Here is a 24,046-nt window from a genome sequence, read left to right on the forward strand (position 1 = left end):
CAGAGGGCTATGATGTTTGCTTTTGTTTTGCATTAGTATTTTTTCAAAAGCATTTTTTCCCATTCCTGAAACTGCTATTTTGAGAAAATGAGATATTTTGTTTAAATGTTATTTTTTTCTTTTTTTGTTACGTTTTGCAAGATGTCTCAAAACAATCCTGCCTCTGATGTTATTGTAGGAACCAAGTTGCCTAAAAACAAATCTACCAAACCTACGTGTGTATGTTGTAAATTGGCTGATCTTCCTTCTTCAGCTAAAATATGTGGCACTTGTTATGAGAAATTGTTTCATGCTGATAATGTTTCTAGAAGTACAAATACATCTACTGTTAAACCTTCACAGTCTAATGTACATGATATTCCTGTATATATAAAAGATTATATTGCTTCAGCCATAGAGAAGGCTATGACTGCTATTCCGCCTTCAAATAAACTTAAAAGGTCTCTCCTCATAAATCTGATGAAGTTTGTATTGATCAACAGCATAATGAAGTATTTTCTGCTGATGAGGATTCCTCTGGCTCAGAGGATCCTACTTCTGACTTTGATAAATCAACCTTTCTTTTTAAGATTGAATATATTCATTCTTTGTTAAAGGAAGAATGGTTTACTTTTGGTATTGAGGAATCTAGTTCTCTTAATAACAAGAATAGCAAATGTTTGAATTCTGTTTTTAAGACTTCTGAGGTTACTCCTGAAGTTTTTCCTATTCAAGATGCTATCTCTAATATGATTAATAAGGAATGGTCTAAGTCTGGTACTTCTTTTAATCCTTCTTCTAGGTTTAAAAAATTGTATCCTTTACCTGTGTCCAATTCAGAATTTTGGGAGAAAGTTCCTAATGTTGATGGCGCTATTTCTACTCTTGCCAAACGTACTACTATTCCTATGGAAGATAGTACTTTTTTAAGGATCCCTTAGATGGGAAGATTGATTGATATCTTTGGAAGGCATATTTACATACTGGTTATATTCTTAGACCTGCTATTTCTATAGCTAAAGTTGCTGCTTCTTCAACTTTTTGACTGGACAGTCTAGCACAGCAGTTATCATTGCTCTTTTACTTCAACATGCTAATCATTTAATTTGTGACGCTATATTTGATATTGTTAAAATTAATATCAAATCTGTCGTTAGCCATTCTATCTAGAAGAGTTTTATGGCTTAAATCATGGAATTCTGATATGGTGTCTAAATCTAGATTACTATCTCTATCTTTTCACAGTAATAATTTATTTGGTTCTCAGTTGGATTATATTATCTCCACTATCACTGGGGTTAAGGGAGTTTTTCTGCCCCAAGATAAGAAATCTAAGTCCAGTTCAACTAGTGGGGGGCAGTTAGAAATTGTTTCAAGACATTTGGGCAGATTCTGTCCAAAATCAGTGGATTCAGGATATTGTTTCTCAGGGGTATCGAATAGGTTTCAGAATAAGACCATCCATGGGAAGATTCTTTTTTCCCCCATGTTCCAAAAAACCCTGTGAAGGCTCAGGCTTTTCCGAATTGTGTTTCAGATCTAGAGCTTTCAGGGGTAATTGTTCCAGTTCCTCAACAGGAACAGGGTTTGGGTTTTTATTAAAATCTGTTAATTGTTCCAAAGAAGGAAGATTCATTTAGATGAATTCTGGATCTGAAAACTCTAAATCGTTTTGTAAGAGTCCCATCTTTCAAGATGGTGACTATAAGGACTATTCTGCCTTTTGTTCAGCAAAGTCATTTAATGTCCACAATAGACTTACAGGACACTTATCTTCACATTCCGATTCATCCAGACCACTATTGGTTTCTGAGATTCTCCTTTCTAGACGAGCATTACCAATTTGTTGCTCTTCTGTTTGGCCTAGCGACAGCTCCGAGAGTCTTTTCAAAGGTTCTCGGTGCCCTTCTATCTGTAATCAGAGAGCAGGGTATTGCAGTGTTTCCTTTTTTGGACGATATCTTAGTACTAGCTCAATCTTTTCATTTAACAGGATCTCACTCGAAAAAACTTGTGTGGTTTCTTTAAAAACATGGTTGGAGGATAAATTTACAAAAGAGTTTCTTGATTCCTCAGCCAAGGGTCACCTTTTTAGGTTTCCAGATAGAGTCCATGACTCTTTCTCTGACAGACAAGAGATGAATGAAGTTAGTTTTAGCTTGCCTAAACCTTCAGTCTCTATCATTCCCTTCAGGGGCTATGTGCATGGAAGTTTAGGTCTCATGACTGCAGCATCGTACGCAATCCCCTTTGCTCGTTTTCATATGAGACCTCTACAGCTTTGCATGTTGCACCAATGGTGCAGGGATTATACTCTGATATCACAGTTGATATACTTAAATCCCAACATTCAACACTCTCTCTGACTTGGTGGTTAAACCATTACCTTATTATTCAAGTCGCCTCCTTTGTTCGTCCTTACTGGACTGTGATCACAACAGATGCAAGTCTTTCGGGTTGGGTAGCTGTCTGGGGGTCTCTGACAGCACAAAAGGGTTTGGGAACCACAGGAGGCGAGGTTACCAATCAATATTGCCACAGTGGCATATGTCAATCATCAAGGGGAGAGTCGCAGTCCTTTAGCAATGAAAGAAGTATCGCTGATACTTTCTTGGGCGGAATCCAACTATTGTCAAATTTCTGTGATTCATATCCCAGGAGTAGACAATTGGGAAGCAGATTATCTCAGTCGTCAGACTTTACATCCGGGAGAGTGGTCTCTCCATCCAGATGTGTTTTTTCAATTTGTACAGATGTGAGGTCCTCCAAAAATAGAACTGATGGCCTTGCGTTTGAACAAGAAGCTTCCAAGATACCTTTCCAGATCCAAGGATCCTCAGGCGGAGATGGTGGATTCTCTAGCATTTCCTTGTTTTTACCAACCTGCTTACATCTTTCTGCCTCTGGCTCTTGTTCCAAGGGTGATCTCCAAGCTCATAATGGAACAATCTTTTTTTTAAATATAATTTTTATTTAAATTTCATATTGATACAGAAATGTTTCAAGTAATGAGTCAATCATGTACGCTATAACTAATAACATTTGATAATTTTTAACCATAGTATTGATACTTAAAAAAACAAAGCGTCACTATATCGAAGAAAATAAAAGAAAATAGACAAACAGTAAGAACCTGTTATAATCTTAGATATTCACTCCATTTATCAATATAGCTGTTCTTTTCACATCTCTATATTGAGCTCAATAAATAACTCTCTGAAAAAACAGTGACCTATACAAACAATTTGTGTTTCTGTAAGGTCTCTAACCAAGAACTTTCTTTATATAGACAAAACAAACTACACGGGGAGGGAGAAAGAGAAAAAAAAAGTTTAAAGATGCTGTCTCCAGTATGCAGGATATTTATCTGTTAATATCAATTGCAAAAAAAAAAACGGTGACTTACGAAAGTACCCTAGAAGCTGTAGTTGGACTTCTCTTGACTGGTCCAGAATTACTTTATCCCATTTTGCCATAAACTTTTTAAATTTATTTTCTTCAAATATCAAGGGATCCAATACCATTTGGTATCTTATATTATGCACAAAAGAAGCAATACTAGGAGCCTGCTTATCTTTCCAGGCTCTTAATATCATCTGTCTTGTTAATAATATTTCAGTGTTAATCAGTGGTTTATTTTGGATCTTATCCTCTAAGGATATAAACAATTTTTTGTGTGGGTTCGAATATTAACGTAATGGGCAAAAATCTATTTAGCCAATATTATATTTGCTTCCATATTTTTTTAAATGGGAAGATCAAGTGGGCAAGGTCTTCTTTCCCTCATTTCTGGTGTCCAATGTCGATTTTAGAAATTGGTTAACTCAAAAATGGAGGCACTATGTTTCCTTTAATAAAGAATACTTGACTAAAATTGAAATATTTTGGGAAGCAGCGAAGGCGTATCTTAGAGGGGAAATAAAAGCATATATGGTCAACAGGAAAAGAAAGTTTAGACAAAGGGAACTACAATTAACGAATCAACTTAAAAATAAATACATACGATATATAGAAAATCCGAATAGAGAGAATTGGAATAGTTACCAGAAAGCTAAAACTGAGAGAGAGATTTTCCTAGACCAGCATCAGACACAAGAGGAAATAAAAAGGAAAACACTCTTTGGTAGGTTCTCCCCAAAATGCTAAAATGTTAGCCATTCTTGCTAGATCTATTAAAAAGAATAATTATATCGGAACAATTGTACATGAGGGAAATAAATATACCTCCCCAAAGGAGATAAATAGGCTTTTTTTTTTATTTCTTCCAAAAAATATATTCATCTACAGAAGCCAATAAAGAGGCAAAAGAAATGTTTTGGGATAATATCAAATTGCCAAAAATATCTGCAGATCAATTCTCGTTATTAAATCAAGAGATTACGGTAGAAGAAACTATGTAGGCAATTAATGAAATAGCCATGGGTAAAGCACCAGACCCGGATCAATTGCCAGCCAAATTTTATAAAATTCTCTCAGATTCAGTGGCCAATACATTTACCAAACTGTTTAATTTATATTTTATAGACCAACATAAACCCTCTAAAAACTTCTCCGCCTCAAATATCACACTTATACTTAAGAAAGACAAGGACCTGTACCTAATGGATTCATATAGGCCCATCTCACTGTTAAACAACGACTATAAAATCTTAGCAAACATAATAGCTAAACTTTTAAAAAGTGTTATGTGAGACATTATACATCCAGACCAAACAGGCTTTATGCCCAGTAGAACAGCCAAAAAAAATATACGAAAGGCAATGACACTAATTGAACATGCAATGGCTATGAACAGGACGGAGTCAAAACCAAAAAAAGACTTTGCACTGTTAACGGTGGATGCTGAAAAAGCCTTTGACTCCGTCCTATGGGACCATCTATTTACAGCGTTAAGAAACTTTGGCTTCTCAGGACATTTTTTCAGCTTTATACATTTAATATATCAAAACCCTGTTCCTTTCTCAGTACAAATAATCTCCTCTCGCCAGCCATAATCCTACACAAAGGAACAAGACAAGGGTGTCCATTATCCCCATTCCTATTTAATATTGCGTTAGAACCCTTAGTAGTAAAATGCTGTGACAGACTAGAAGATACATACATATATATGTATATATGTGTATGTGTATATATATATATGTGTGTGTGTATATATATATATATATATACAGTGAGGCCCCGGTTTACGCACGACTCGGTATACGAAATTTGAAGAAAAATTGACTCGGTTTACGAATTTTTTTCGCAATACGAAACAAAATCCGGTTTGCCCCCCTCGGTTTACGAATATTTTCCGCAATACGAAACCAGTGGCCCCTGTGCCCCCTGCATACTCAAGTATGATTGAATTAATGAAGTTTGGGTACCAGTGTGGAGGTGTTGGAGAGGTTTTGGAGCCATTTTGCAGCAAGTTGTTGAGCCTTTTGGAGTCATTTGCAGCAAGTTGTTAAGCCTTTTGGAGCCATTTGCAGCAAGTTGTGGAGCCTTTTGGAGACATTGGAGCCATTTGCAGCAAGTTGTTAAGCCTTTTGGAGCATTTTTTGGACACTTTATTTGAATTTTTTCGGACCTCCGGAACGCATTAATTGATTTTCAATGCATTCCTATGGGAAAACGTGTTTCGGTTTACGAATTTTTCGCAATACGAAACGACCCGGAGAACGAATTAAATTCGTAAACCGAGGCCTCACTGTATATATATATGTATGTGTGTGTATATATATATATATATATATATATATATATATATATATATATATATATATATATGCAATACGAACTCCACACACTGTCACTATATGCAGATGATATCTTATTTTATATAAGGAACTCAAAAAAGAACATTCCAATGTTACTAAATATCATAACCGAGTTCAGTAAGTTTGCAGGATATGATTAATCTCTCTAAATCAGAGATACTCTGGGTAATTAAAAATAAGGAAAGTCTTGTAGCAAACCCATTCAAAAGAACTGAAATATAAATTAAATATCTGGCAATTATTATTTCTAAAAATCCAGAAAAATTGTATAATACCAACTATATACCTATGTGGCAAAAATATTTTGCCAACCTGCAAAGATGGCATAAACTACCCTTGACGTTGTCAGCAGAAATAGCGCTAATAAAGATGCGAATATTTCCAAAAATCCTATTTTTACTACAGAATATTCTGATGTTCTTAAAAAAACTAGATATTCAAAATTTTTATTCCAAATGCTCTCGTTTTCTTTGGGCTTCATTAAAACCAAGTATATCTCTATCAATATTAATGCATGCTAAAGACAAGGGTGGATTTGCTTTCCCAACCAAAAAGAAATATTCCAAAAAATCCAGTAATAACTGCAGGTAGTCGAGCAAATATATGTGTCAGTAACGCTGTTGTGTTTAAACACCATCAAAACGGGCTCAATATGGATAAGCGGTAAAGGGCTTTTAAACACTGGCTTACCTCCTCTGCTTCTACTCACCTCGTAGCTTTGTCGTTCCTGCTGCTTCCAGACTCAGCTGGCGGGCGACCCAAAACTGGTGTGCATATATTTGCACTAACTCGCCTATGCAGCTCGACTCTTGTTGCTACCTTTGCAGAGAGGTTTAAACGCCTGTGATCTCTTCGCTTCAGCACTGCTCCCTACTTCGCTCCCAGTCTTCGGCCCTTACTTATGACATCATCCTCGGCTGACAGTACTGTCCTCTTCGGTGGATCCTTCCACTGTTACCCAGATACCTTTTTCTCCTCTGCAATCCTCCGACTTGGGACAACAGGTGCACTAGACAATCCAAAGTAACAAGAAAGGAATATCCCAAAACGAAGGAGCGTTGGCAAAAGTATTCAATCCTTTATTCAAAAATCTTGATTAAGTCTATGAGTACGGCTGATATAGCTGAAATGCGTAAGACGATGTGACCTTAACACAAAGAATTGTTTTACTGAAAAGTTGCTGTTATTACAAGATTTTTGAATAAAGGATTGAATACTTTTACCAATGCTCCTTCGTTTTGGGATATTCCTTTCTTGTTAATTTGGATTTGCTTTCCCCATCTTTAAAAATTACAGTCTGGCATGCATGGCTAAAATTGCTATGGATTGCTTAACTGAAGCCAACCATGTTACAAACTATAAAATAGAAGAAGCCATAATTGCTCCGTACTCCCTCAAAGCCATACTACACATAAGCCAACCTAAAAATGCCAGAGATTTCACTCTAAAATACAATATTTATAATATTATACTTCTGTTAGAGGTAAACCATTGGTTCTCTAAATATTTACCCATCAGAGGGAACCCCGACTTTGAAACTGGACATTCCTCCTCGTCTTTTAGAGCTTGGTCCATTAATAACTTGAATTTATTTATACAGTTACTAGATCCAACAACTAAACACATTAGAACATTTGGGGTTTTATCTAAAGAATATAACCTAGATAAGAGATTTGTTTTTTGCTTACCTACAGTCCAGACATTTTATATATAGTCAGAAATTTAATGAAGACAATACATGGACGTTGGGACCACTTGATACAGTTATTAAAGGGACAGTCTACACCAGAATTTTTATTGTTTTAAAAGATAGATAATACCTTTATTACCCATAACACTGTGCTCGGGCACGTGAAGTAATCTGGGAGCAGGCACTGATTGGCTAGACTGCAAGTCTGTCAAAAGAACTGAAAAAAGGGGCAGTTTGCAGAGGCTTAGATAGAAGATAATCACAGAGGTTAAAAGTATATTATAACAACTGTGTTGGTTATGCAAAACTGGGAAATGGGTAATAAAGGGATTATCTATCTTTTAAAACAATAAAAATTCTGGTGTAGACTGTCCCTTTAAATTGCTTTCTTGGAAAGTATTATTTCTTTTGGCTATCTCTTCTGCTAGAAGAATTTCTATTTTTGTCTGCTCGCTCTTGGAAGTCTCCTTATTTGATTTTCCATCAAGATAAAGCTGTTTTGCGGACTTCATTTAAATTTTTGCCTAAAGTTGTGAATTCTAACAACATTAATAGGGAAATTGTTGTTCCTTCTTTGTGTCCTAATCCTAAGAATTTTCTTGAAAGATCTTTACATTCTTTGGATATGGTAAGAGCTTTGAAATATTATGTTGAGGCTACTAAGTATGTCAGAAAGACTTCTAGTCTATTTGTTATTTTTTCTGGCTCCTGGAAAGGCCAGAAAGCTTTTGCTATTTCTCTGGCTTCATGGTTGAGACTTTCGATTTACAAAACTTATTTGAAGGCAGGGCAGTCTCCGCCTCAGAGAATTACAGCTCATTCTACTAGATCAGTTGCCACTTCTTGGGCTCTTAAGAATGAGGCTTCAATTGATCAAATTTGCAAAGCTTCAACTTGGTCTTCTTTGCATACGTTTACTAAATTTTACCATTTTAATGTGTTTGCTTCTTTGGAAGCAGCCTTTGGTAGAACGGTTCTTCAGGCAGTTGTCTCAGTTTGATTCTAATGCATTTGTTTTGATTTTTTTTTTACATTTTTAAGAGAACTACATTTTTTTTTGGATTTAATTTCTCAGCGGAAATGGGCGTTTTTATTTCTCTTGTAAGGTGTATCCAGTCCACGGATCATCCATTACTTGTGGGATATTCTCATTCCCAACAGGAAGTTGCAAGAGGATCACCCACAGCAGAGCTGCTATATAGCTCCTCCCCTAACTGCCATATCCAGTCATTCTCTTGCAACTCTCAACATAGCTGGAGGTAGTAAGAGGAAAGTGGTGTAATATAGTTAGTTTTTTCTTCAATCAAAAGTTTGTTTTTAAATGGTACCGGAGTTGTACTATTTTATCTCAGGCAGCATTTAGAAGAAGAATCTGCCTGCGTTTTTCTATGATCTTAGCAGAAGTAACTAAGATCCACTGCTGTTCTCACATATGTTTGAGGAGTGAGGTAACTTCAGAGGGAGAATGGCGTGCAGGATATCCTGCAATAAGGTATGTGCAGTTTAAGTTTTTCTAGGGATGGAATTGCTAGAAAATGCTGCTGATACCGGATTAATGTAAGTTAAGCCTAAATATAGTGATTTAATAGCGACTAGTATCAGGCTTGCTATCGGAGGTATATACTCTGATTAATGTGCAATATAAAATGTTTGCTGGCATGTTTAATCGTTTTTATATATGCTTTGGCGATAAAACTTATTGGGGCCTAGTTTTTTCCACATGGCTGGCTTGATTTTTGCCTAGAAACAGTTTCCTGAGGCTTTCCACTGTTGTAATATGAGTGGGAGGGGCCTATTTTAGCGCTTTTTTGCGCAGTTAAAATTAGACAGACATATTCAGCTTCCCTCAGCAGTCCCCTGCATGCTATAGGACATCTCTGAAGGGCTCAAAAGGCTTCAAAAGTCGTGTATTGAGGAAGGTAAAGCCACAGTGGAGCTGTGGCAGTTGTTGTGACTGTTTAAAAACATTTGTTTCGTTTTGTTAATCCGTTTTTTGTATTAAGGGGTTAATCATCCATTTGCAAGTGGGTGCAATGCTCTGCTAACTTGTTACATACACTGTAAAAATTTCGTTTAACTGCCTTTTTTCACTGTTATTTCAAATTTTAGCAAAATTTGTTTCTCTTAAAGGCACAGTAACGTTTTTTATATTGCTTGTTTAACTTGATTTAAAGTGTTTTCCAAGCTTGCTAGTCTCATTGCTAGTCTGTATAAACATGTCTGACATAGAGGAAACTCCTTGTTCATTATGTTTTTAAAAGCCATGGTGGAACCCCATATGAGAATGTGTACTAAATGTATTGATTTCACTTTAAACAATAAAGATCAGCTTTTATCTTTAAAAAATTTATCACCAGAGGATTCTGACGAGGGGGAAGTTATGCCGACTAACTCTCCACACGTGTCGGACCCTTTGACTCCCGCTCAAGGGACTCATGCTAAAATGGCGCCAAGTACATCAAAGACGCCCATAGCGATTACTTTGCAGGCCATGGCGGCAATCATGGATAATACCCTGTCAGCGGTATTAGCCAGACTGCCTGAATTCAGAGGAAAGCGCGATAGCTCTGGGGTTAGACGTAGTACAGAGCGCGCAGATGCTTTAAGGCCCATGTCTGATACTGCGTCACAATATGCAGAAGCTGAGGAAGGAGAGCTTCAGTCTGTGGGTGACATTTCTGATTCGGGGAAACCTGATTCAGATATTTCTACTTTTAAATTTAAGCTTGAGAACCTCTGTGTATTGCTTGGGGAGGTGTTAGCTGCTCTGAATGACTGTGATACAATTGCAGTGCCAGAGAAATTGTGTAGACTGGATAAATACTATGCATTGCCGGTGTGTACTGATGTTTTTCCAATACCTAAAAGGTTTACAGAAATTATTAATAAGGAGTGGGATAGACCCGGTGTGCCGTTTTTTCCCCCCCTCCTATTTTTAGAAAAATGTTTCCAATAGACGCTACCACATGGGACTTATGGCAGACGGTCCCTAAGGTGGAGGGAACAGTTTCTACTTTAGCAAAGCGTACCACTATCCCTGTCGAGGACAGTTGTGCTTTTTCAGATCCAATGGATAAAAAATTAGAAGGTTACCTTAATAAAATGTTTATTCAACAAGGTTTTATCCTGCAGCCCCTTGCATGCATTGCGCCTGTCACTGCTGCTGCGGCGTTCTGGTTTGAGTCTCTGGAAGAGGCCTTTCAGACAGCTACTCCATTGACTGAAATACTTGACAAGCTTAGAACACTTAAGCTAGCTAATTCTTTTGTTTCTGATGCCATTGTTCATTTGACTAAACTAACGGCTAAGAATTCTGGATTCGCCATCCAGGTGCGTAGGGCGCTATGGCTTAAATCCTGGTCAGCTGACGTGACTTCAAAGTCTAAATTACTTAACATTCCCTTCAAGGGGCAGACCCTATTCGGGCCTGGTTTGAAGGAAATTATTGCTGACATTACTGGAGGTAAGGGTCATGCCCTTCCTCAGGACAGGGCCAAATCAAAGGCCAAACAGTCTAATTTTCGTGCCTTTTGAAACTTCAAGGCAGGTGCAGCATCAACTTCCTCTGCTACAAAACAAGAGGGAACTTTTGCTCAATCCAAGCTGGGCTGGAAACCTATCCAGTCCTGGAAGAAGGGCAAGCAGGCCAGAAAGCCTGCTGCTGCCTCTAAGACAGCATGAAGGAACGGCCCCCTATCCGGTAACGGATCTAGTAGGGGGCAGACTTTCTCTCTTCGCCCAGGCGTGGGCAAGAGATGTTCAGGATCCCTGGGCGTTGGAGATCATATCTCAGGGATATCTTCTGGACTTCAAAGCTTCCCCCCCTCAAGGGAGATTTCACCTTTCGAGATTATTTGTAAACCAGATAAAGAAAGAGGCATTCTTACGCTGTGTGCAAGACTTCCTAATTATGGGAGTGATCTGTCCAGTTCCACAGACGGAACAGGGACAGGGTTTTTATTCAAATCCTCAAATTTCCATCGTTCAAAATGGAAACTATTCGGACCATCCTACCTATGATCCAGGAGGGTCAGTACATGACCACTGTGGATTTGAAGGATGCTTACCTTCACATACCGATTCACAAAGATCATCATCGGTTCCTAAGGTTTGCCTTTCTGGACAGGCATTACCAATTTGTGGCTCTTCCCTTCGGGTTAGCTACAGCTCCAAGAATCTTTACAAAGGTTCTGGGATCGCTTCTGGCAGTCCTAAGACCGCGAGGTATATCAGTGGCCCCTTATCTGGACGACATCCTGATAGAGGCGTCAAGCTTTCAGATTGCCAAGTCACATACGGACATAGTTCTGGCATTTCTTAGGTCACATGGGTGGAAGGTGAACGAGGAAAAGAGTTCTCTATCCCCACTCACAAGAGTCTCCTTCCTAGGGACTCTGATAGATTCTGTAGAAATGAAGATTTACCTGACAGAATCCAGGTTATCAAAGCTTCTAAAATCTTGCCGTGTTCTTCATTCTATTCCCCGCCCTTCAGTGGCTCAGTGTATGGAATAATCGGCTTAATGGTAGCGGCGATGGACATAGTGCCATTTGCGCGCCTACATCTCAGACCGCTGCAACTATGCATGCTCAGTCAGTGGAATGGGGATTACACAGATTTGTCCCCTCTGCTAAATCTGGATCAAGAGACCAGAGATTCTCTTCTCTGGTGGCTATCTCGGGTCCATCTGTCCAAAGGTATGACCTTTCGTAGGCCAGATTGGACAATTGTAACAACAGATGCCAGCCTTCTAGGTTGGGGTGCAGTCTGGAATTCCCTGAAGGCTCAGGGATCGTGGACTCAAGGAGGAGAAACTCCTCCCAATAAATATTCTGGAGTTAAGAGCAATATTCAATGCTCTTCTAGCTTGGCCTCAGTTAGCAACCCTGAGGTTCATCAGATTTCAGTCGGACAACATCACGACTGTGGCTTACATCAACCATCAAGGGGGAACCAGGAGTTCCCTAGCGATGCTGGAAGTCTCCAAGATAATTCGCTGGGCAGAGACTCACTCTTGCCACCTATCAGCAATCCATATCCCAGGTGTAGAGAACTGGGAGGCGGATTTTCTAAGTCGTCAGACTTTTCATCCGGGGGAGTGGGAACTCCATGCGGAGGTGTTTGCTCAATTGGTTCATCGTTGGGGCAAACCAGAACTGGATCTCATGGCGTCTCGCCAGAACGCCAAGCTTCCTTGTTACGGATCCAGGTCCAGGGACCCAGAAGTGGCACTGATAGATGCTCTAGCAGCGCCTTGGTTCTTCAACCTGGCTTATGTGTTTCCACCGTTTCCTCTGCTCCCTCGACTGATTGCCAAAATCAAACAGGAGAGAGCATCAGTGATCTTGATAGCGCATGCGTGGCCACGCAGGACCTGGTATGCAGACCTGGTGGACATGTCATCCTTTCCACCATGGACCCTGCCTCTGAGACAAGACCTTCTACTACAAGGTCCTTTCAACCATCCAAATCTAATTTCTCTGAGACTGACTGCCTGGAGATTGAACGCTTGATTTTATCAAAGCGTGGCTTCTCCGAGTCAGTCATTGATACCCTAATACAGGCACGAAAGCCTGTCACCAGGAAAATCTACCATAAGATATGGCGTGAATACCTTTATTGGTGTGAATCCAAGAATTACTCATGGAGTAAGGTTAGGATTCCTAGGATATTGTCCTTTCTCCAAGAGGGTTTGGAAAAAGGATTATCAGCTAGTTCTTTAAAGGGACAGATTTCTGCTCTGTCTATTCTTTTGCACAAGCGTCTGGCAGAAGTTCCAGACGTTCAAGCTTTTTGTCAGGCTTTGGTTAGAATCAAGCCTGTGTTTAAACCTGTTGCTCCCCCATGGAGCTTAAACTTGGTTCTTAAAGTTCTTCAAGGGGTTCCGTTTGAACCCCTTCATTCCATTGATATTAAACTTTTGTCTTGGAAAGTTCTGTTTTTGATGGCTATTTCCTCGGCTCGGAGAGTCTCTGAGTTATCTACTTTACAATGTGATTCTCCTTATCTGATTTTCCATTCAGATAAAGTAGTTCTGCGTACAAAACCTGGGTTTTTACCTAATGTAGTTTCTAACAAGAATATCAATCAAGAGATTGTTGTTCCATCATTGTGTCCTAATCCTTCTTCAAAGAAGGAACGTCTTTTACATAATCTGGACGTGGTCCGTGCTTTGAAGTTTTACTTACAAGCTACTAAAGATTTTCGCCAAACATCTACACTGTTTGTTGTTTACTCTGGACAGTGGAGAGGTCAAAAAGCTTCGGCAACCTCTCTTTCTTTTTGGCTTCGGAGCGTAATACGCTTAGCCTATGAGACTGCTGGACAGCAGCCCCCTGAAAGGATTACAGCTCATTCTACTAGAGCTGTGGCTTCCACCTGGGCCTTTAAAAAAATGAGGCTTCTGTTGAACAGATTTGCAAGGCGGCAACTTGGTCTTCGCTTCATACCTTTTCAAAATTTTACAAATTTGATACTTTTGCTTCTTCGGAGGCTATTTTTGGGAGAAAGGTTCTACAGGCAGTGGTTCCTTCCATTTAAGCCTGCCTTGTCCCTCCCTTCATCCGTGTACTTTAGCTTTGGTATTGGTATCCCACAAGTAATGGATGATCTGTGGACTGGATACACCTTACAAGAGAAAACATAATTTATGCTTACCTGATAAATTTATTTCTCTTGTGGTGTATCCAGTCCACGGCCCGCCCTGTCCTTTTAAGGCAGGTCTAAATTTTAATTTAAACTACAGTCACCACTGCACCCTATGGTTTCTCCTTTCTCGGCTTGTTTCGGTCGAATGACTGGATATGGCAGTTAGGGGAGGAGCTATATAGCAGCTCTTCTGTGGTTGATCCTCTTGCAACTTCCTGTTGGTAAGGAGAATTTCCCACAAGTAATGGATGATCCGTGGACTGGATACACCACAAGAGAAATAAATGTATCAGGTAAGCATAAATTATGTTTTTATCCCTCCCTCTCTAGTGACTTGTGGACTTCCACATCTTGGGTATTATATCCCATACGTCACTAGCTCATGGCCTCTTGCCACTTACGTGGAAGAAAACATAATTTATGTAAGAACTTACCTGATTAATTTCTTTCTTAGTGGCAAGAGTCCATCAGACCCAGCCCTTTTTTTTGTGGTTATTATTTTTTTTGTATAAAGCACATTCTTTTTTCCAGTTCCTCTTTTTGTATGCTTTTTACTCCTTTTTTACACCTCACTTCTTGGCTAAACGTTAAACTGAGGTATGAGTGAGTTGGGAGGTGTATTTATAGGCATTTTGAGGTTTGGGAAACTTTGCCCCCTCCTGGTAGGAATGTATATCCCATATGTCACTAGCTCATGGACTCTTGCCAATTACATGAAAGAAATAGTTACAGATCAGATTTGCAAAGCGCCAACTTGGTCCTCTTTGCATACATTTACTAAGTTCTACCGTTTTGATGTATTTGCTTCTTCAGAAGCAGTTTTTGGTAGAAAAGTTCTTCAGGCAGCTGTTTCAGTTTGATTCTTCTGCTGATGTTTTCAGTTTTTCTTGTCATTTAAAGATTAAACTTATACTTTGGGTTGTGGATTATTTTTTCAGTGGAAAATGGCTGTTTTTATTTTTATCCCTCCCTCTCTAGTGACTCTTGCGTGGAGTTCCACATCTTGGGTATTGCTATCCCATACGTCACTAGCTCATGGACTCTTGCCAATTACATGAAAGAAAACCATAATTTATGTAAGAACTTCAAAAACAGAAAAAAGACTCCGGCCAGCCTCCAGACATAGAAAAAAAACACATACTTTATTAAGACTTACATGAGCTTAAAAAACATTAAAAACAGAAAGACCCAGCTGCTGTCTTACGTGTTTCGGCTGTACATCTTAGCCTTACTCATAGACACAATGTTAGGCTCTTTCTATGACTTTATTCTTGTAACCTCTATCTTTTAGAAGTGTTTTTAGTTCATTACTTTCTCTTTCAAAATCAGAGTTATTGGAGCAATTTCGCTTAATGCGAATGAATTGCCCCTTGGCAATCCCAAAACCCGTATGGGGCGGGTGATTGCTACGAGCATGAAGAACCGCATTGGATGAGATAGGTTTCCTGTATAAATCTGTGTTGATCCTTTTTATTATCTGTGTCACCTATTAAAGTGACATCTAGATAAGGTATTTGGGTACTATGATGTAAAGATGTGAATTGGAGGTTTACATCATTTTCATTTAGCCAGTTCACAAAGTCACCCACTTCTGACTCTGTCCCAGTCCAAATTATAAGAAGATCGTCAATGTATCTCTTATATAGTTTGACACAATGACGAAATGGATTTGTCTCTGCATAGACGTGGGACCGCTCCCACCAACCCATAAATAGGTTGGCGTATGGTGGTTATGATTTTTTTGTATAAAGCACAATTATTTCCAAATTCCTTTGTTGATGCTTTTTACTCCTTTCTTTATCACCCCACTACTTGGCTATTCATTAAACTAAATTGTGGGTTTGGTGAGGGGTGTATTTATAGGCATTTTGAGGTTTGGGAAACTTTGCCCCTCCTGTAGGATTGTATATGCCATACGTCACTAGCTCATGGACTCTTGCCACTATGAAATAAATTAATTTATCAGGTAAGTTCTTACATAAATTATGTTTTTTCTTTGTTTTGTCTGAGGAAGTTTCTAAATGTATGCATGCCTGTTGTTGTTTTTTTAACAGTCAGATTCTCCTACTAAGCCTGTTATCCACCCATACCGCCGCCCAACACCACAGGAGATCTGTTACCAGAGGATAAAACGAGCACAGGAACAAGCTGTCCAGCTGTTAGCCCAAGAGACTCTAAAGCTGACAAGCACTATGCAGAAACCTTCATCAGCACCGAGTGGAGAGAAAAAGAGGATTGCACATCTGCCAATCTCTCTCTCGAGTATTCAGCCTCTTTCACCAGGTAATTTCAAGTACTGGAAGTTTTAAGTTTCATGAAATTGCAACATTCAGTGTTACACATGTTTGCTTTTTCTCCAAATAGATGATAAAAAAAAACTCCCTCTTTATTCACTCAGGAGTAAAAAAAACAGCTCCAGCCAGTACACCCCTGAGCATAGCAGGCACCAATCCTGTTTCCAATGGTTTGTCCTCTACTCTGAAGGCCAGAACCTTGGCTGGAATGTCATCTAAAACCACCACAACAGCTTCACAGAGGAGGCAGGCACATGTGCCATCGCTTCAGGTACCTAGCTTTATTTGCATATGGTGTGTACATTTGCTAGATTTCTGCTTGGTCTCAGGCATAGCTTAGAAGCAGTGCTCACTTTTCTGAACTTCAAATAAGTAGTAGATTTTTTTTTTTCTGTCAAAATTAAAAGTTTCCACCACTCCTGTATCATGTGACAGCCAGTTTAATTTTGACTTGAGTGTTCCTTGAAATGCAGCCCTTACTGTCAATGCCCAGCTCTTTAGGTGGGTGCGGCCATTAGATACATAGCCCACTTCTAGTTTTTGATCCTATGAAGTCTTGGGCATTACACACCCTTACAGCTTTAGTACTAAAGACATAGATAGTAGTGCAGTAATCTTTACCTACTCTGTCCATTGCAAACCTATGTTTTTTTTTTTTTTTCTTCTTCTTTCATTTTTCAGAGTGCCAGCTTGAAAAGGCCAGTGATTCCTACTGAGTTTGGTGCCAAAGTACCAACTGTTGTTCGCCAGAGATACCTCAACATCTTCATTGATGAATGTTCAAAATTCTGCTCCTCACAGCAGGAAGCCTTTGACAAGGTCAGAAGAACAGTGGATTAAGGGTATCTGAACGTTTAGTGTTTATCATAGCTCCTAACATTTTTACGTTTTTTTTTTTTAAATAAAAAAGGCCCTTGAAGAAGAGAAAATAGTGTATGGTCGAAGCTCCAGTAAGAATATCTACCTGAATGTAGCTGTCAATACCCTTAAGAAACTCAGAAGCCAGACAACCAGCAATCTGGATACTCCAGCAAGTAAGTACATAGTATGTCAAGGATGCAATAAATTGTGAGTGCCCTCACATTTTCCAAGTCGCTTGGCTTTTTTCTCCTTTTATTTTTTTAAATCTTATTAAAGGGACATGAAACCCCAAAAATGTATTTTAGGATTCAGATAGAGAATACATTTTTTTTTAATTTAAATCTCTTTATTTCTAACAGTATGTATTCATACAAAAAATAACATTAGTTCTTACAGCACGCCACACATCAGGTAGTGGCAGGTGCACTCTCACAAACACTTTAGTTCCAAATGCCAGGGTGCTAGAATATGGTGTAGAATATGGAAATCAGGAGACAGCACTCACTGGTCTTGACAATACTGGATTTATTCAGTGACGATTCGGGGAATACACCCCTTCATCAGACCAAAATACATAGAATGAAGCAAACATTTATACTGTTACATAAGACCCTCCCCCAGTGTAAAAAAAAAAACCGCCAAAACTGTTGCCATGGCAACCACCAAGTGTAAACAAACACCATCCAAACAAATTAAAAATTTGCAAGACACAAAATACACCAAATAAGTGAACATTGCATCAAAGTACATATACAGCACAAATGGGTATATTCATGTAAACGGCAAATTCTATTATTAATCAAACATAGCACCTAGTAGCAAAAAGTATTCTGCATAGATTGCAAATATGTAACAGATAAGCAGCAATTAAAAGGAACACTGAGCGCTGCTTATATCAAAGGTATCATTTCAAGCTTATACTGAGCAATCAATACACACATACATACATATATATATATATATATATATGTCACCAAAATACAAGCAGGTAAAAATGTTAGCGAAAAGAATAAATGGTGTAAGCCTAAGCAGTAATCACACTGCGGGGCATATATTGCAGGGGGTGTCCTAAGCATATGTAATGAGACTTATCATATTCATAACAGAATGTCCGTGTAGCGCTGGTAGTAAGTGGGACTACTCAAACCCGTGATCATAACATAACCAGTGAATAACTCCATGCGCACAGATACGGAGATGGTAAATACCTGAGGGGTTTACAGAGTTACTGCTCGGGTGTGTTACCAAAGGCGCGATAGGCAAGGTGTCCTGCGCATGCGTATCTAGATACAACCTACGCCCCCAAGACAACCGCTATTTGAATGGTAATTGGTGGAAAGAGACAGGCCCCTATGATGTCAGCAGCAAACAAACGGCTAAAAAACAGCAAAAAAACAGCTGACCGGTACGTCTAGGTACACTGATACAGGATTTCCAAATGTTACAGGCATGGAGAGGAGTGTCCCCTGGATACGCGTAGGCAAAGCTCATAAGGGAAACAATTAAAAAATGTAAAATTCATACGGGAAAAGTGAATACAAAGGGTCAAGAAGGGCATAACGAAACTACAATAGGTGGCACAGACCCAGTCCCCTATAGTGACGAATGCAAGTGTTGTAAGCTTGCATATAAAAGGTTGATCCTTAACAATGGATAGTGACTGGTGAATAAAAAAGGGGGCATATTGTAAAAAAGGGAACATATTGTATTTAAAAAAGGAAATGAAACACACAGCCCGAGGAGTCACTATGCAAACCCCAAATGCGCAATCAAAATAGATAAGATTCGGTGTGGGGTCATATCATTAGGAGATAATGCTAAATAGCCAGATGCAAAAAGAAAGGCAGCCTACGTGGGAGATCCAACCAAATAGTTTACAGACATAAACATAAAACTTAGAGTATATTGGAAGAAGAAATCAATGTCCGAAACCCACGTGTGGGTCTCAAGGATGTAAACAGGCAGCCAATGTCCGCAATATTCATAAATCAGGAACCCAAAAGCAATGTAGGACATCAGTAAGTCAGAAAAATACTATTAAACAACACTCGTGTCCCTGGAATGGCCACAGAGAGTAATCACGGTGTGTTCAGGGATCAAAAGGTGGTACCTGTGTCAGCTGATGTCACAAGAAGCAATGCCAGTCGATGCCCATGTTAAGGCCATGTGGGTGGACCGTGTTCAGTTTATAAATCCATTCAGCCTCTCTACGGAGTAGTAACTTGTCACGATCCCCCCCACGGTTCAGTGGAGGGATGTGGTCAATCAGCTTTAACCTAAGATCAGACACTGTGTGGCCCATACCCAAAAAGTGCCTGGCCACGGGTTGGTCACTCTTCCCCTTATCTATGGCTGCTCGTATGGCACTTCTGTGATTCGCCATCCTCTTTTTTTTTATGTCATCCGAGGTTTTTCCAATGTAGAATAGACCACAATTGCAGTTTAGCATGTATATCACATATTGAGTGGTACATGTAAGGTAATGTTTAATTTTAACAACTCATTTGTATGAGGATGTCGGAATTGACTGCATTGGAGCATTGCATTGCACGTCACACAGCTGGAGCACTTAAATGAGTCTTTTTTGGTGGATCGGGTTCTTTTACTGTAGCTGTTAATGGGGTCAGTCTTCATCAGCATGTCTTTTAAATTCCTCCCTCTTTTATAACCAATTCTTGGAGGGCCATACCCACGATATGGTAATGATGCATCAGATTCAATTATGTCCCATTTTTCTTTCAATGTCATACCCAGTGTTCTTGTGTCTGGGGAGTAAGTAGTGATGAAGTTCATTCTGGTCTTGGGGTCCACACTCATCCGGTTCTCCGCGATATCACTTCTAGCTTTCTTAATCAGTTAATTATTGTAGCCCCTGTTCCGGAACCTCTCCTCCATTTCATTTAGCTGAGTTTCCCTTCTGGTGTCGGAAGAATTGTTTCTAGTAACCCGTAGTAACTGCGCTTTCGGAATCGCTCTTATAAGAGATCTAGGGTGGAAGCTGGAGGCATGTAGCAGTGTGTTACGGTCGGTTTCTTTCTTGAACAGGGTTGTACCCAGGCCAGAGTCTTCTTTATAGATTCTTAGATCTAAGAAATCTACTTTGTTGTAGCTTGATACCTTTTTCAGTTTCACCTGGTCACCCTTTGCATTTAGGTTTCTCACCCATTCCTGGAATGATTCTATAGTTCCTCTCCACACCACGATGATGTCATCAATGTACCTTTTGTAAAAGAGTACCTGTTCGTGCTCATATACCTTGAAGACATTCTCTTCCATGTGTTCCATGAAGAGATTTGCAAAAGCTGGGGCCATGTTGGAGCCCATCGCCGTTCCCATCAACTGGAGGTAAAATTTCTTTTCAAATTTGAAATAGTTCATCTTCAGGCATAGAGCTAGTAATTCAATGATGAACCCAACCGGGGGTCCAATGTGAGGATGTTTTTCCAGACTTCGTCTTACAATATCCATACCCATTTCATGAGGTATAATAGTATAAAGACTTGCTACATCCAAACTAGCCAGAACATCTCCTGGTAGTATTTCGGTTAGTGCAGCCAGGTCTTTAATTAGTGCAGTAGAATCTCTCAGGTATGACCTCATATTTAATATATATATCTCAGACCATTTCTGTTCCAATTACTAAATACTGCTGAATTAATAGCTTCTGGGAAAGCAGATTTTTTTTTAAAATAAAATATAATTAGACATCCTAAACTTAATTTCTAGTTTTTCACATATGTTTTGCCACGCTCTAATTGAATAGGAAAATGTTTTAATTTGTTTTAATTCCACCGGAAGCTTATTCCAAGTAATAAAAAAATTGTGTTTCATGTCCCTTTTAAGAAACAACCAAAAACATTTGTCATAAAACTGTATAATTTCAATTATTACAGATCAATAATTTTAAAAACTAAAGCATACACATCGGTCAGATCAATATAGTGTCTTAGATGGAGTTCCTATGCTTGCATGCTATTCTAATTTTTTTTTTCTCTAAAAAGTGGTGAAAGTAGAAAGTTGTTGTAGGTGGTGTAGAATAGGCAGATTGGAGAATCCATGATAGTTTTTAGCTATTCACATTTCTTACTTCATACATAATCTCTCCACCCATGCTAGAGAATACCAACAAAAAAGCAGTGTCACATGAATCTGTCCTTGGGGGAAAGCTTGCTACAAAAACCAGTTTCTCTGTGCAACGGAACAGTGGTCTTCAGGAGAAAGAACTATCAGGTATGATACCAGATTTTTATTTTTCAAATTCATTCTTGGATTGCTTGATTGATCAATTTATTGAAATGCTATTTGCTTACAGAATAGAAATATATGAAGTAACTGCAATAGAACTGTGACAGCAACATAGATCAGCATCTTTCTCACAAAACATATCTTATAACATAATATCTTATTCAAGGTCTATACTAGCTATACTAAAAAAGGACATTCTTGTGCAGCATGAAACAGAAACCTGACTTGTCTAGGATTTCCTATACATATTTACGAATGTTTTGTTTGTTTTGTTGCCTAGCTTTTATTTTTTTCCCAACAGCAGCCTGACTGATCATGTGATAAAAATATAGATACAAGGAAGTATAATACAATAAAATACAATGGAACAATATTGTGTTCTAACAAAGTGCAAATAGAGCTAAAATAAAAAGTGAACCACCAAAAAATGGAATACTTAAGGGCAGTATGGTAAGTAATAGCTCTAAGGACTTGGTTGCAGGAATACTCATTCTTCAAAGCTATATTCCAGCTCTGAGGTTGGGACACAAAGAGGGAAAACAAAGATTTGACTTTGGCACAATAAGAGGATTTCTGTAACAATGAGTTTAATTGGACCTGCCTATAATCCGAGAACCACTGTTCCTCTGCATGTGTTGTGATTTACCCTGAGTGTTTTTATCATGTATTTTATTGAATTTTAAATGCATATTTAATCAGTTCCTGTACAATGTCAGATGATTTATTTTCATGCTTGATTTATTTCCATAAGGCAGGGAGAGTCCACAACTTCATTCCACAACTTCATTCCTTACTATTGGGAAATACAACACCTGGACACCAGGAGGAGGCAAAGACACCCCTGCCAAAGGCTTAAATATCCCTCCCACTTCCCCTATCCTTCCAGCCATTCTTTGCCTTTCGTCACTAGAGAAGGTAGCAGAGAAGTGTCAGAAGATTCAGATAGTCCTGTAATGGTTATGTTCCCTTCAAGAGAGGACTGGTGTTTTTAAGTAATCATATAAACCTCTCAGTGAGAGTATTGATGAAAGTTAGAGTCTGGATATGCAGGGGAAGTTTTTCTGCGAAACCATCCAGGCTGTTAGCTAACAACTCCTGAGCAATCAGTGTTGACGAGTTTCACTGCTTGTGTTTTTTTTTTTATCACTTGGGTCTCTGTCAGAGCATTGCTATAAGGCTGTCACACTTGATAGGCTGTAGCTGTTCCACAGCATGAATCCTAGAGGGTAAGTCCGCTTTAATGTTATAGCAGGGACTCCTGTATAGGGTCACAGTGTGACTCCTCTATACCTCAATAGGATCAAGGGTTAATATCTCCTTTAGGGAGATTATTGGGAACAGTTATGGGGATTTTTATGTTCTGCATTAGGTTTGGGCTCATAAGACTGTGTGTGCTTTTGGCTTGGGAACTGACAGTTTTCACTTTTATTTTTAGGCTCATAAGACTGTGTGCTTTTGGCTTGGGAACAGACGGGTTTCACTTTTGTTTTTGTGTGTTGCGCAGCTCATATTAGCTTAACACTCTCTTTTTGAATAGCGGGGGAAGTCCTGTCTTGCGGATCACGTGACCGGTTGCGGCCTCTTTCACTTCCTTGTGATCCTTCTGCAGACAGCACTCCTGAGGAGAGCATTTCACTGATCATTTGTCTGGGTCTAGGAGGTGGTGAGTGCCCTAGCCATTGTAAAGATGTCTGTTTATATTAAAAACGCTTGTTTTTTGTAATGTTTTTTAATCCATCTGTGGAATTATATACCATAGCTATGGAGGGCTCTGATAATACGTTAGAGGGTTCCACTCCTCTATAGTGAATAATAATACCTGTTTATATTGTGAGGAGCCTGCGGTTTGCCCGTCTGCTCAATTTTTTTCCAGTTGCCTCTCAGGATTCTATGATCCGAGAGATTTCTGCCCTATCTACTCAAACTGCTTCACATGCAGTTCCCCGCGGCACAGCTAATTCTTCATCTGAAGGGGGGCCTTTTTCCTGCCGACTTTACAGAGCAGCTACAATCAGCGGTGTCTGTGGCCCTGAGTTTCTGGGAAACGTAAGAGAGAGGGTAAACATAGTTCTCCCAACTTAGTCATCTAAATTCCTATAGGATCTAGCCTGTATGTCTCAGCTATCCGAGGATAATTTAACCTCTGTAGCGTCAGAGGGTGAACTTTCTGAGTTGGAGACGTCTGTTACTAAGTCTCCTCCATAGGAGAAACCCTTCTTTAGATTCAAAATTGAACATTTGCGTTTTTTTACTAAAAGAGGTCCTGTCTACGCTAGAGGTTCCAGATGCTAAGCTACCTGAGGAACCTAAAATCCCTAAGTTAGAAAGGGTTTACGAAGACAGTGCCAGCAACTTTTAAGAATTTGTTCCCGGTCCCTGACTCTCAAATAGAATTGTGGGGTTCCATACCTAAGGTGGATGGCGCTAGCTAAGCGTACTACTATCCCCCTTGAGGATAGTTTGTCCTTTAGAGAGCCTATGGAAAAGAAGTTGGGAACTTTTCGGAGGAGAATGTTCCAACACAGGGGATTTTTATTCCAACCTACTGGTACGACTCTGTCTGAACTTAT

General features: G+C 39.2%; 1 protein-coding gene across 2 annotated transcripts in view; it reads left to right on the forward strand.

The window, feature by feature from the left end:
• REXO1 (RNA exonuclease 1 homolog) overlaps positions 1-24,046 on the forward strand; it is a 152,155-nt gene that overhangs the window by 64,017 nt on the left and 64,092 nt on the right. For both annotated transcript variants that reach the window (XM_053703089.1, XM_053703088.1), the window contains exons 4-8: positions 16,131-16,359; positions 16,475-16,641; positions 17,052-17,189; positions 17,281-17,404; positions 21,348-21,461. In XM_053703089.1, coding sequence (XP_053559064.1) covers positions 16,131-16,359; positions 16,475-16,641; positions 17,052-17,189; positions 17,281-17,404; positions 21,348-21,461 — 772 coding nt within the window. The remainder of the gene's footprint in view (positions 1-16,130; positions 16,360-16,474; positions 16,642-17,051; positions 17,190-17,280; positions 17,405-21,347; positions 21,462-24,046) is intronic.

This window comes from Bombina bombina, chromosome 2 (assembly GCF_027579735.1).
Source record: "Bombina bombina isolate aBomBom1 chromosome 2, aBomBom1.pri, whole genome shotgun sequence".
Lineage (NCBI taxonomy): Eukaryota > Metazoa > Chordata > Amphibia > Anura > Bombinatoridae > Bombina > Bombina bombina.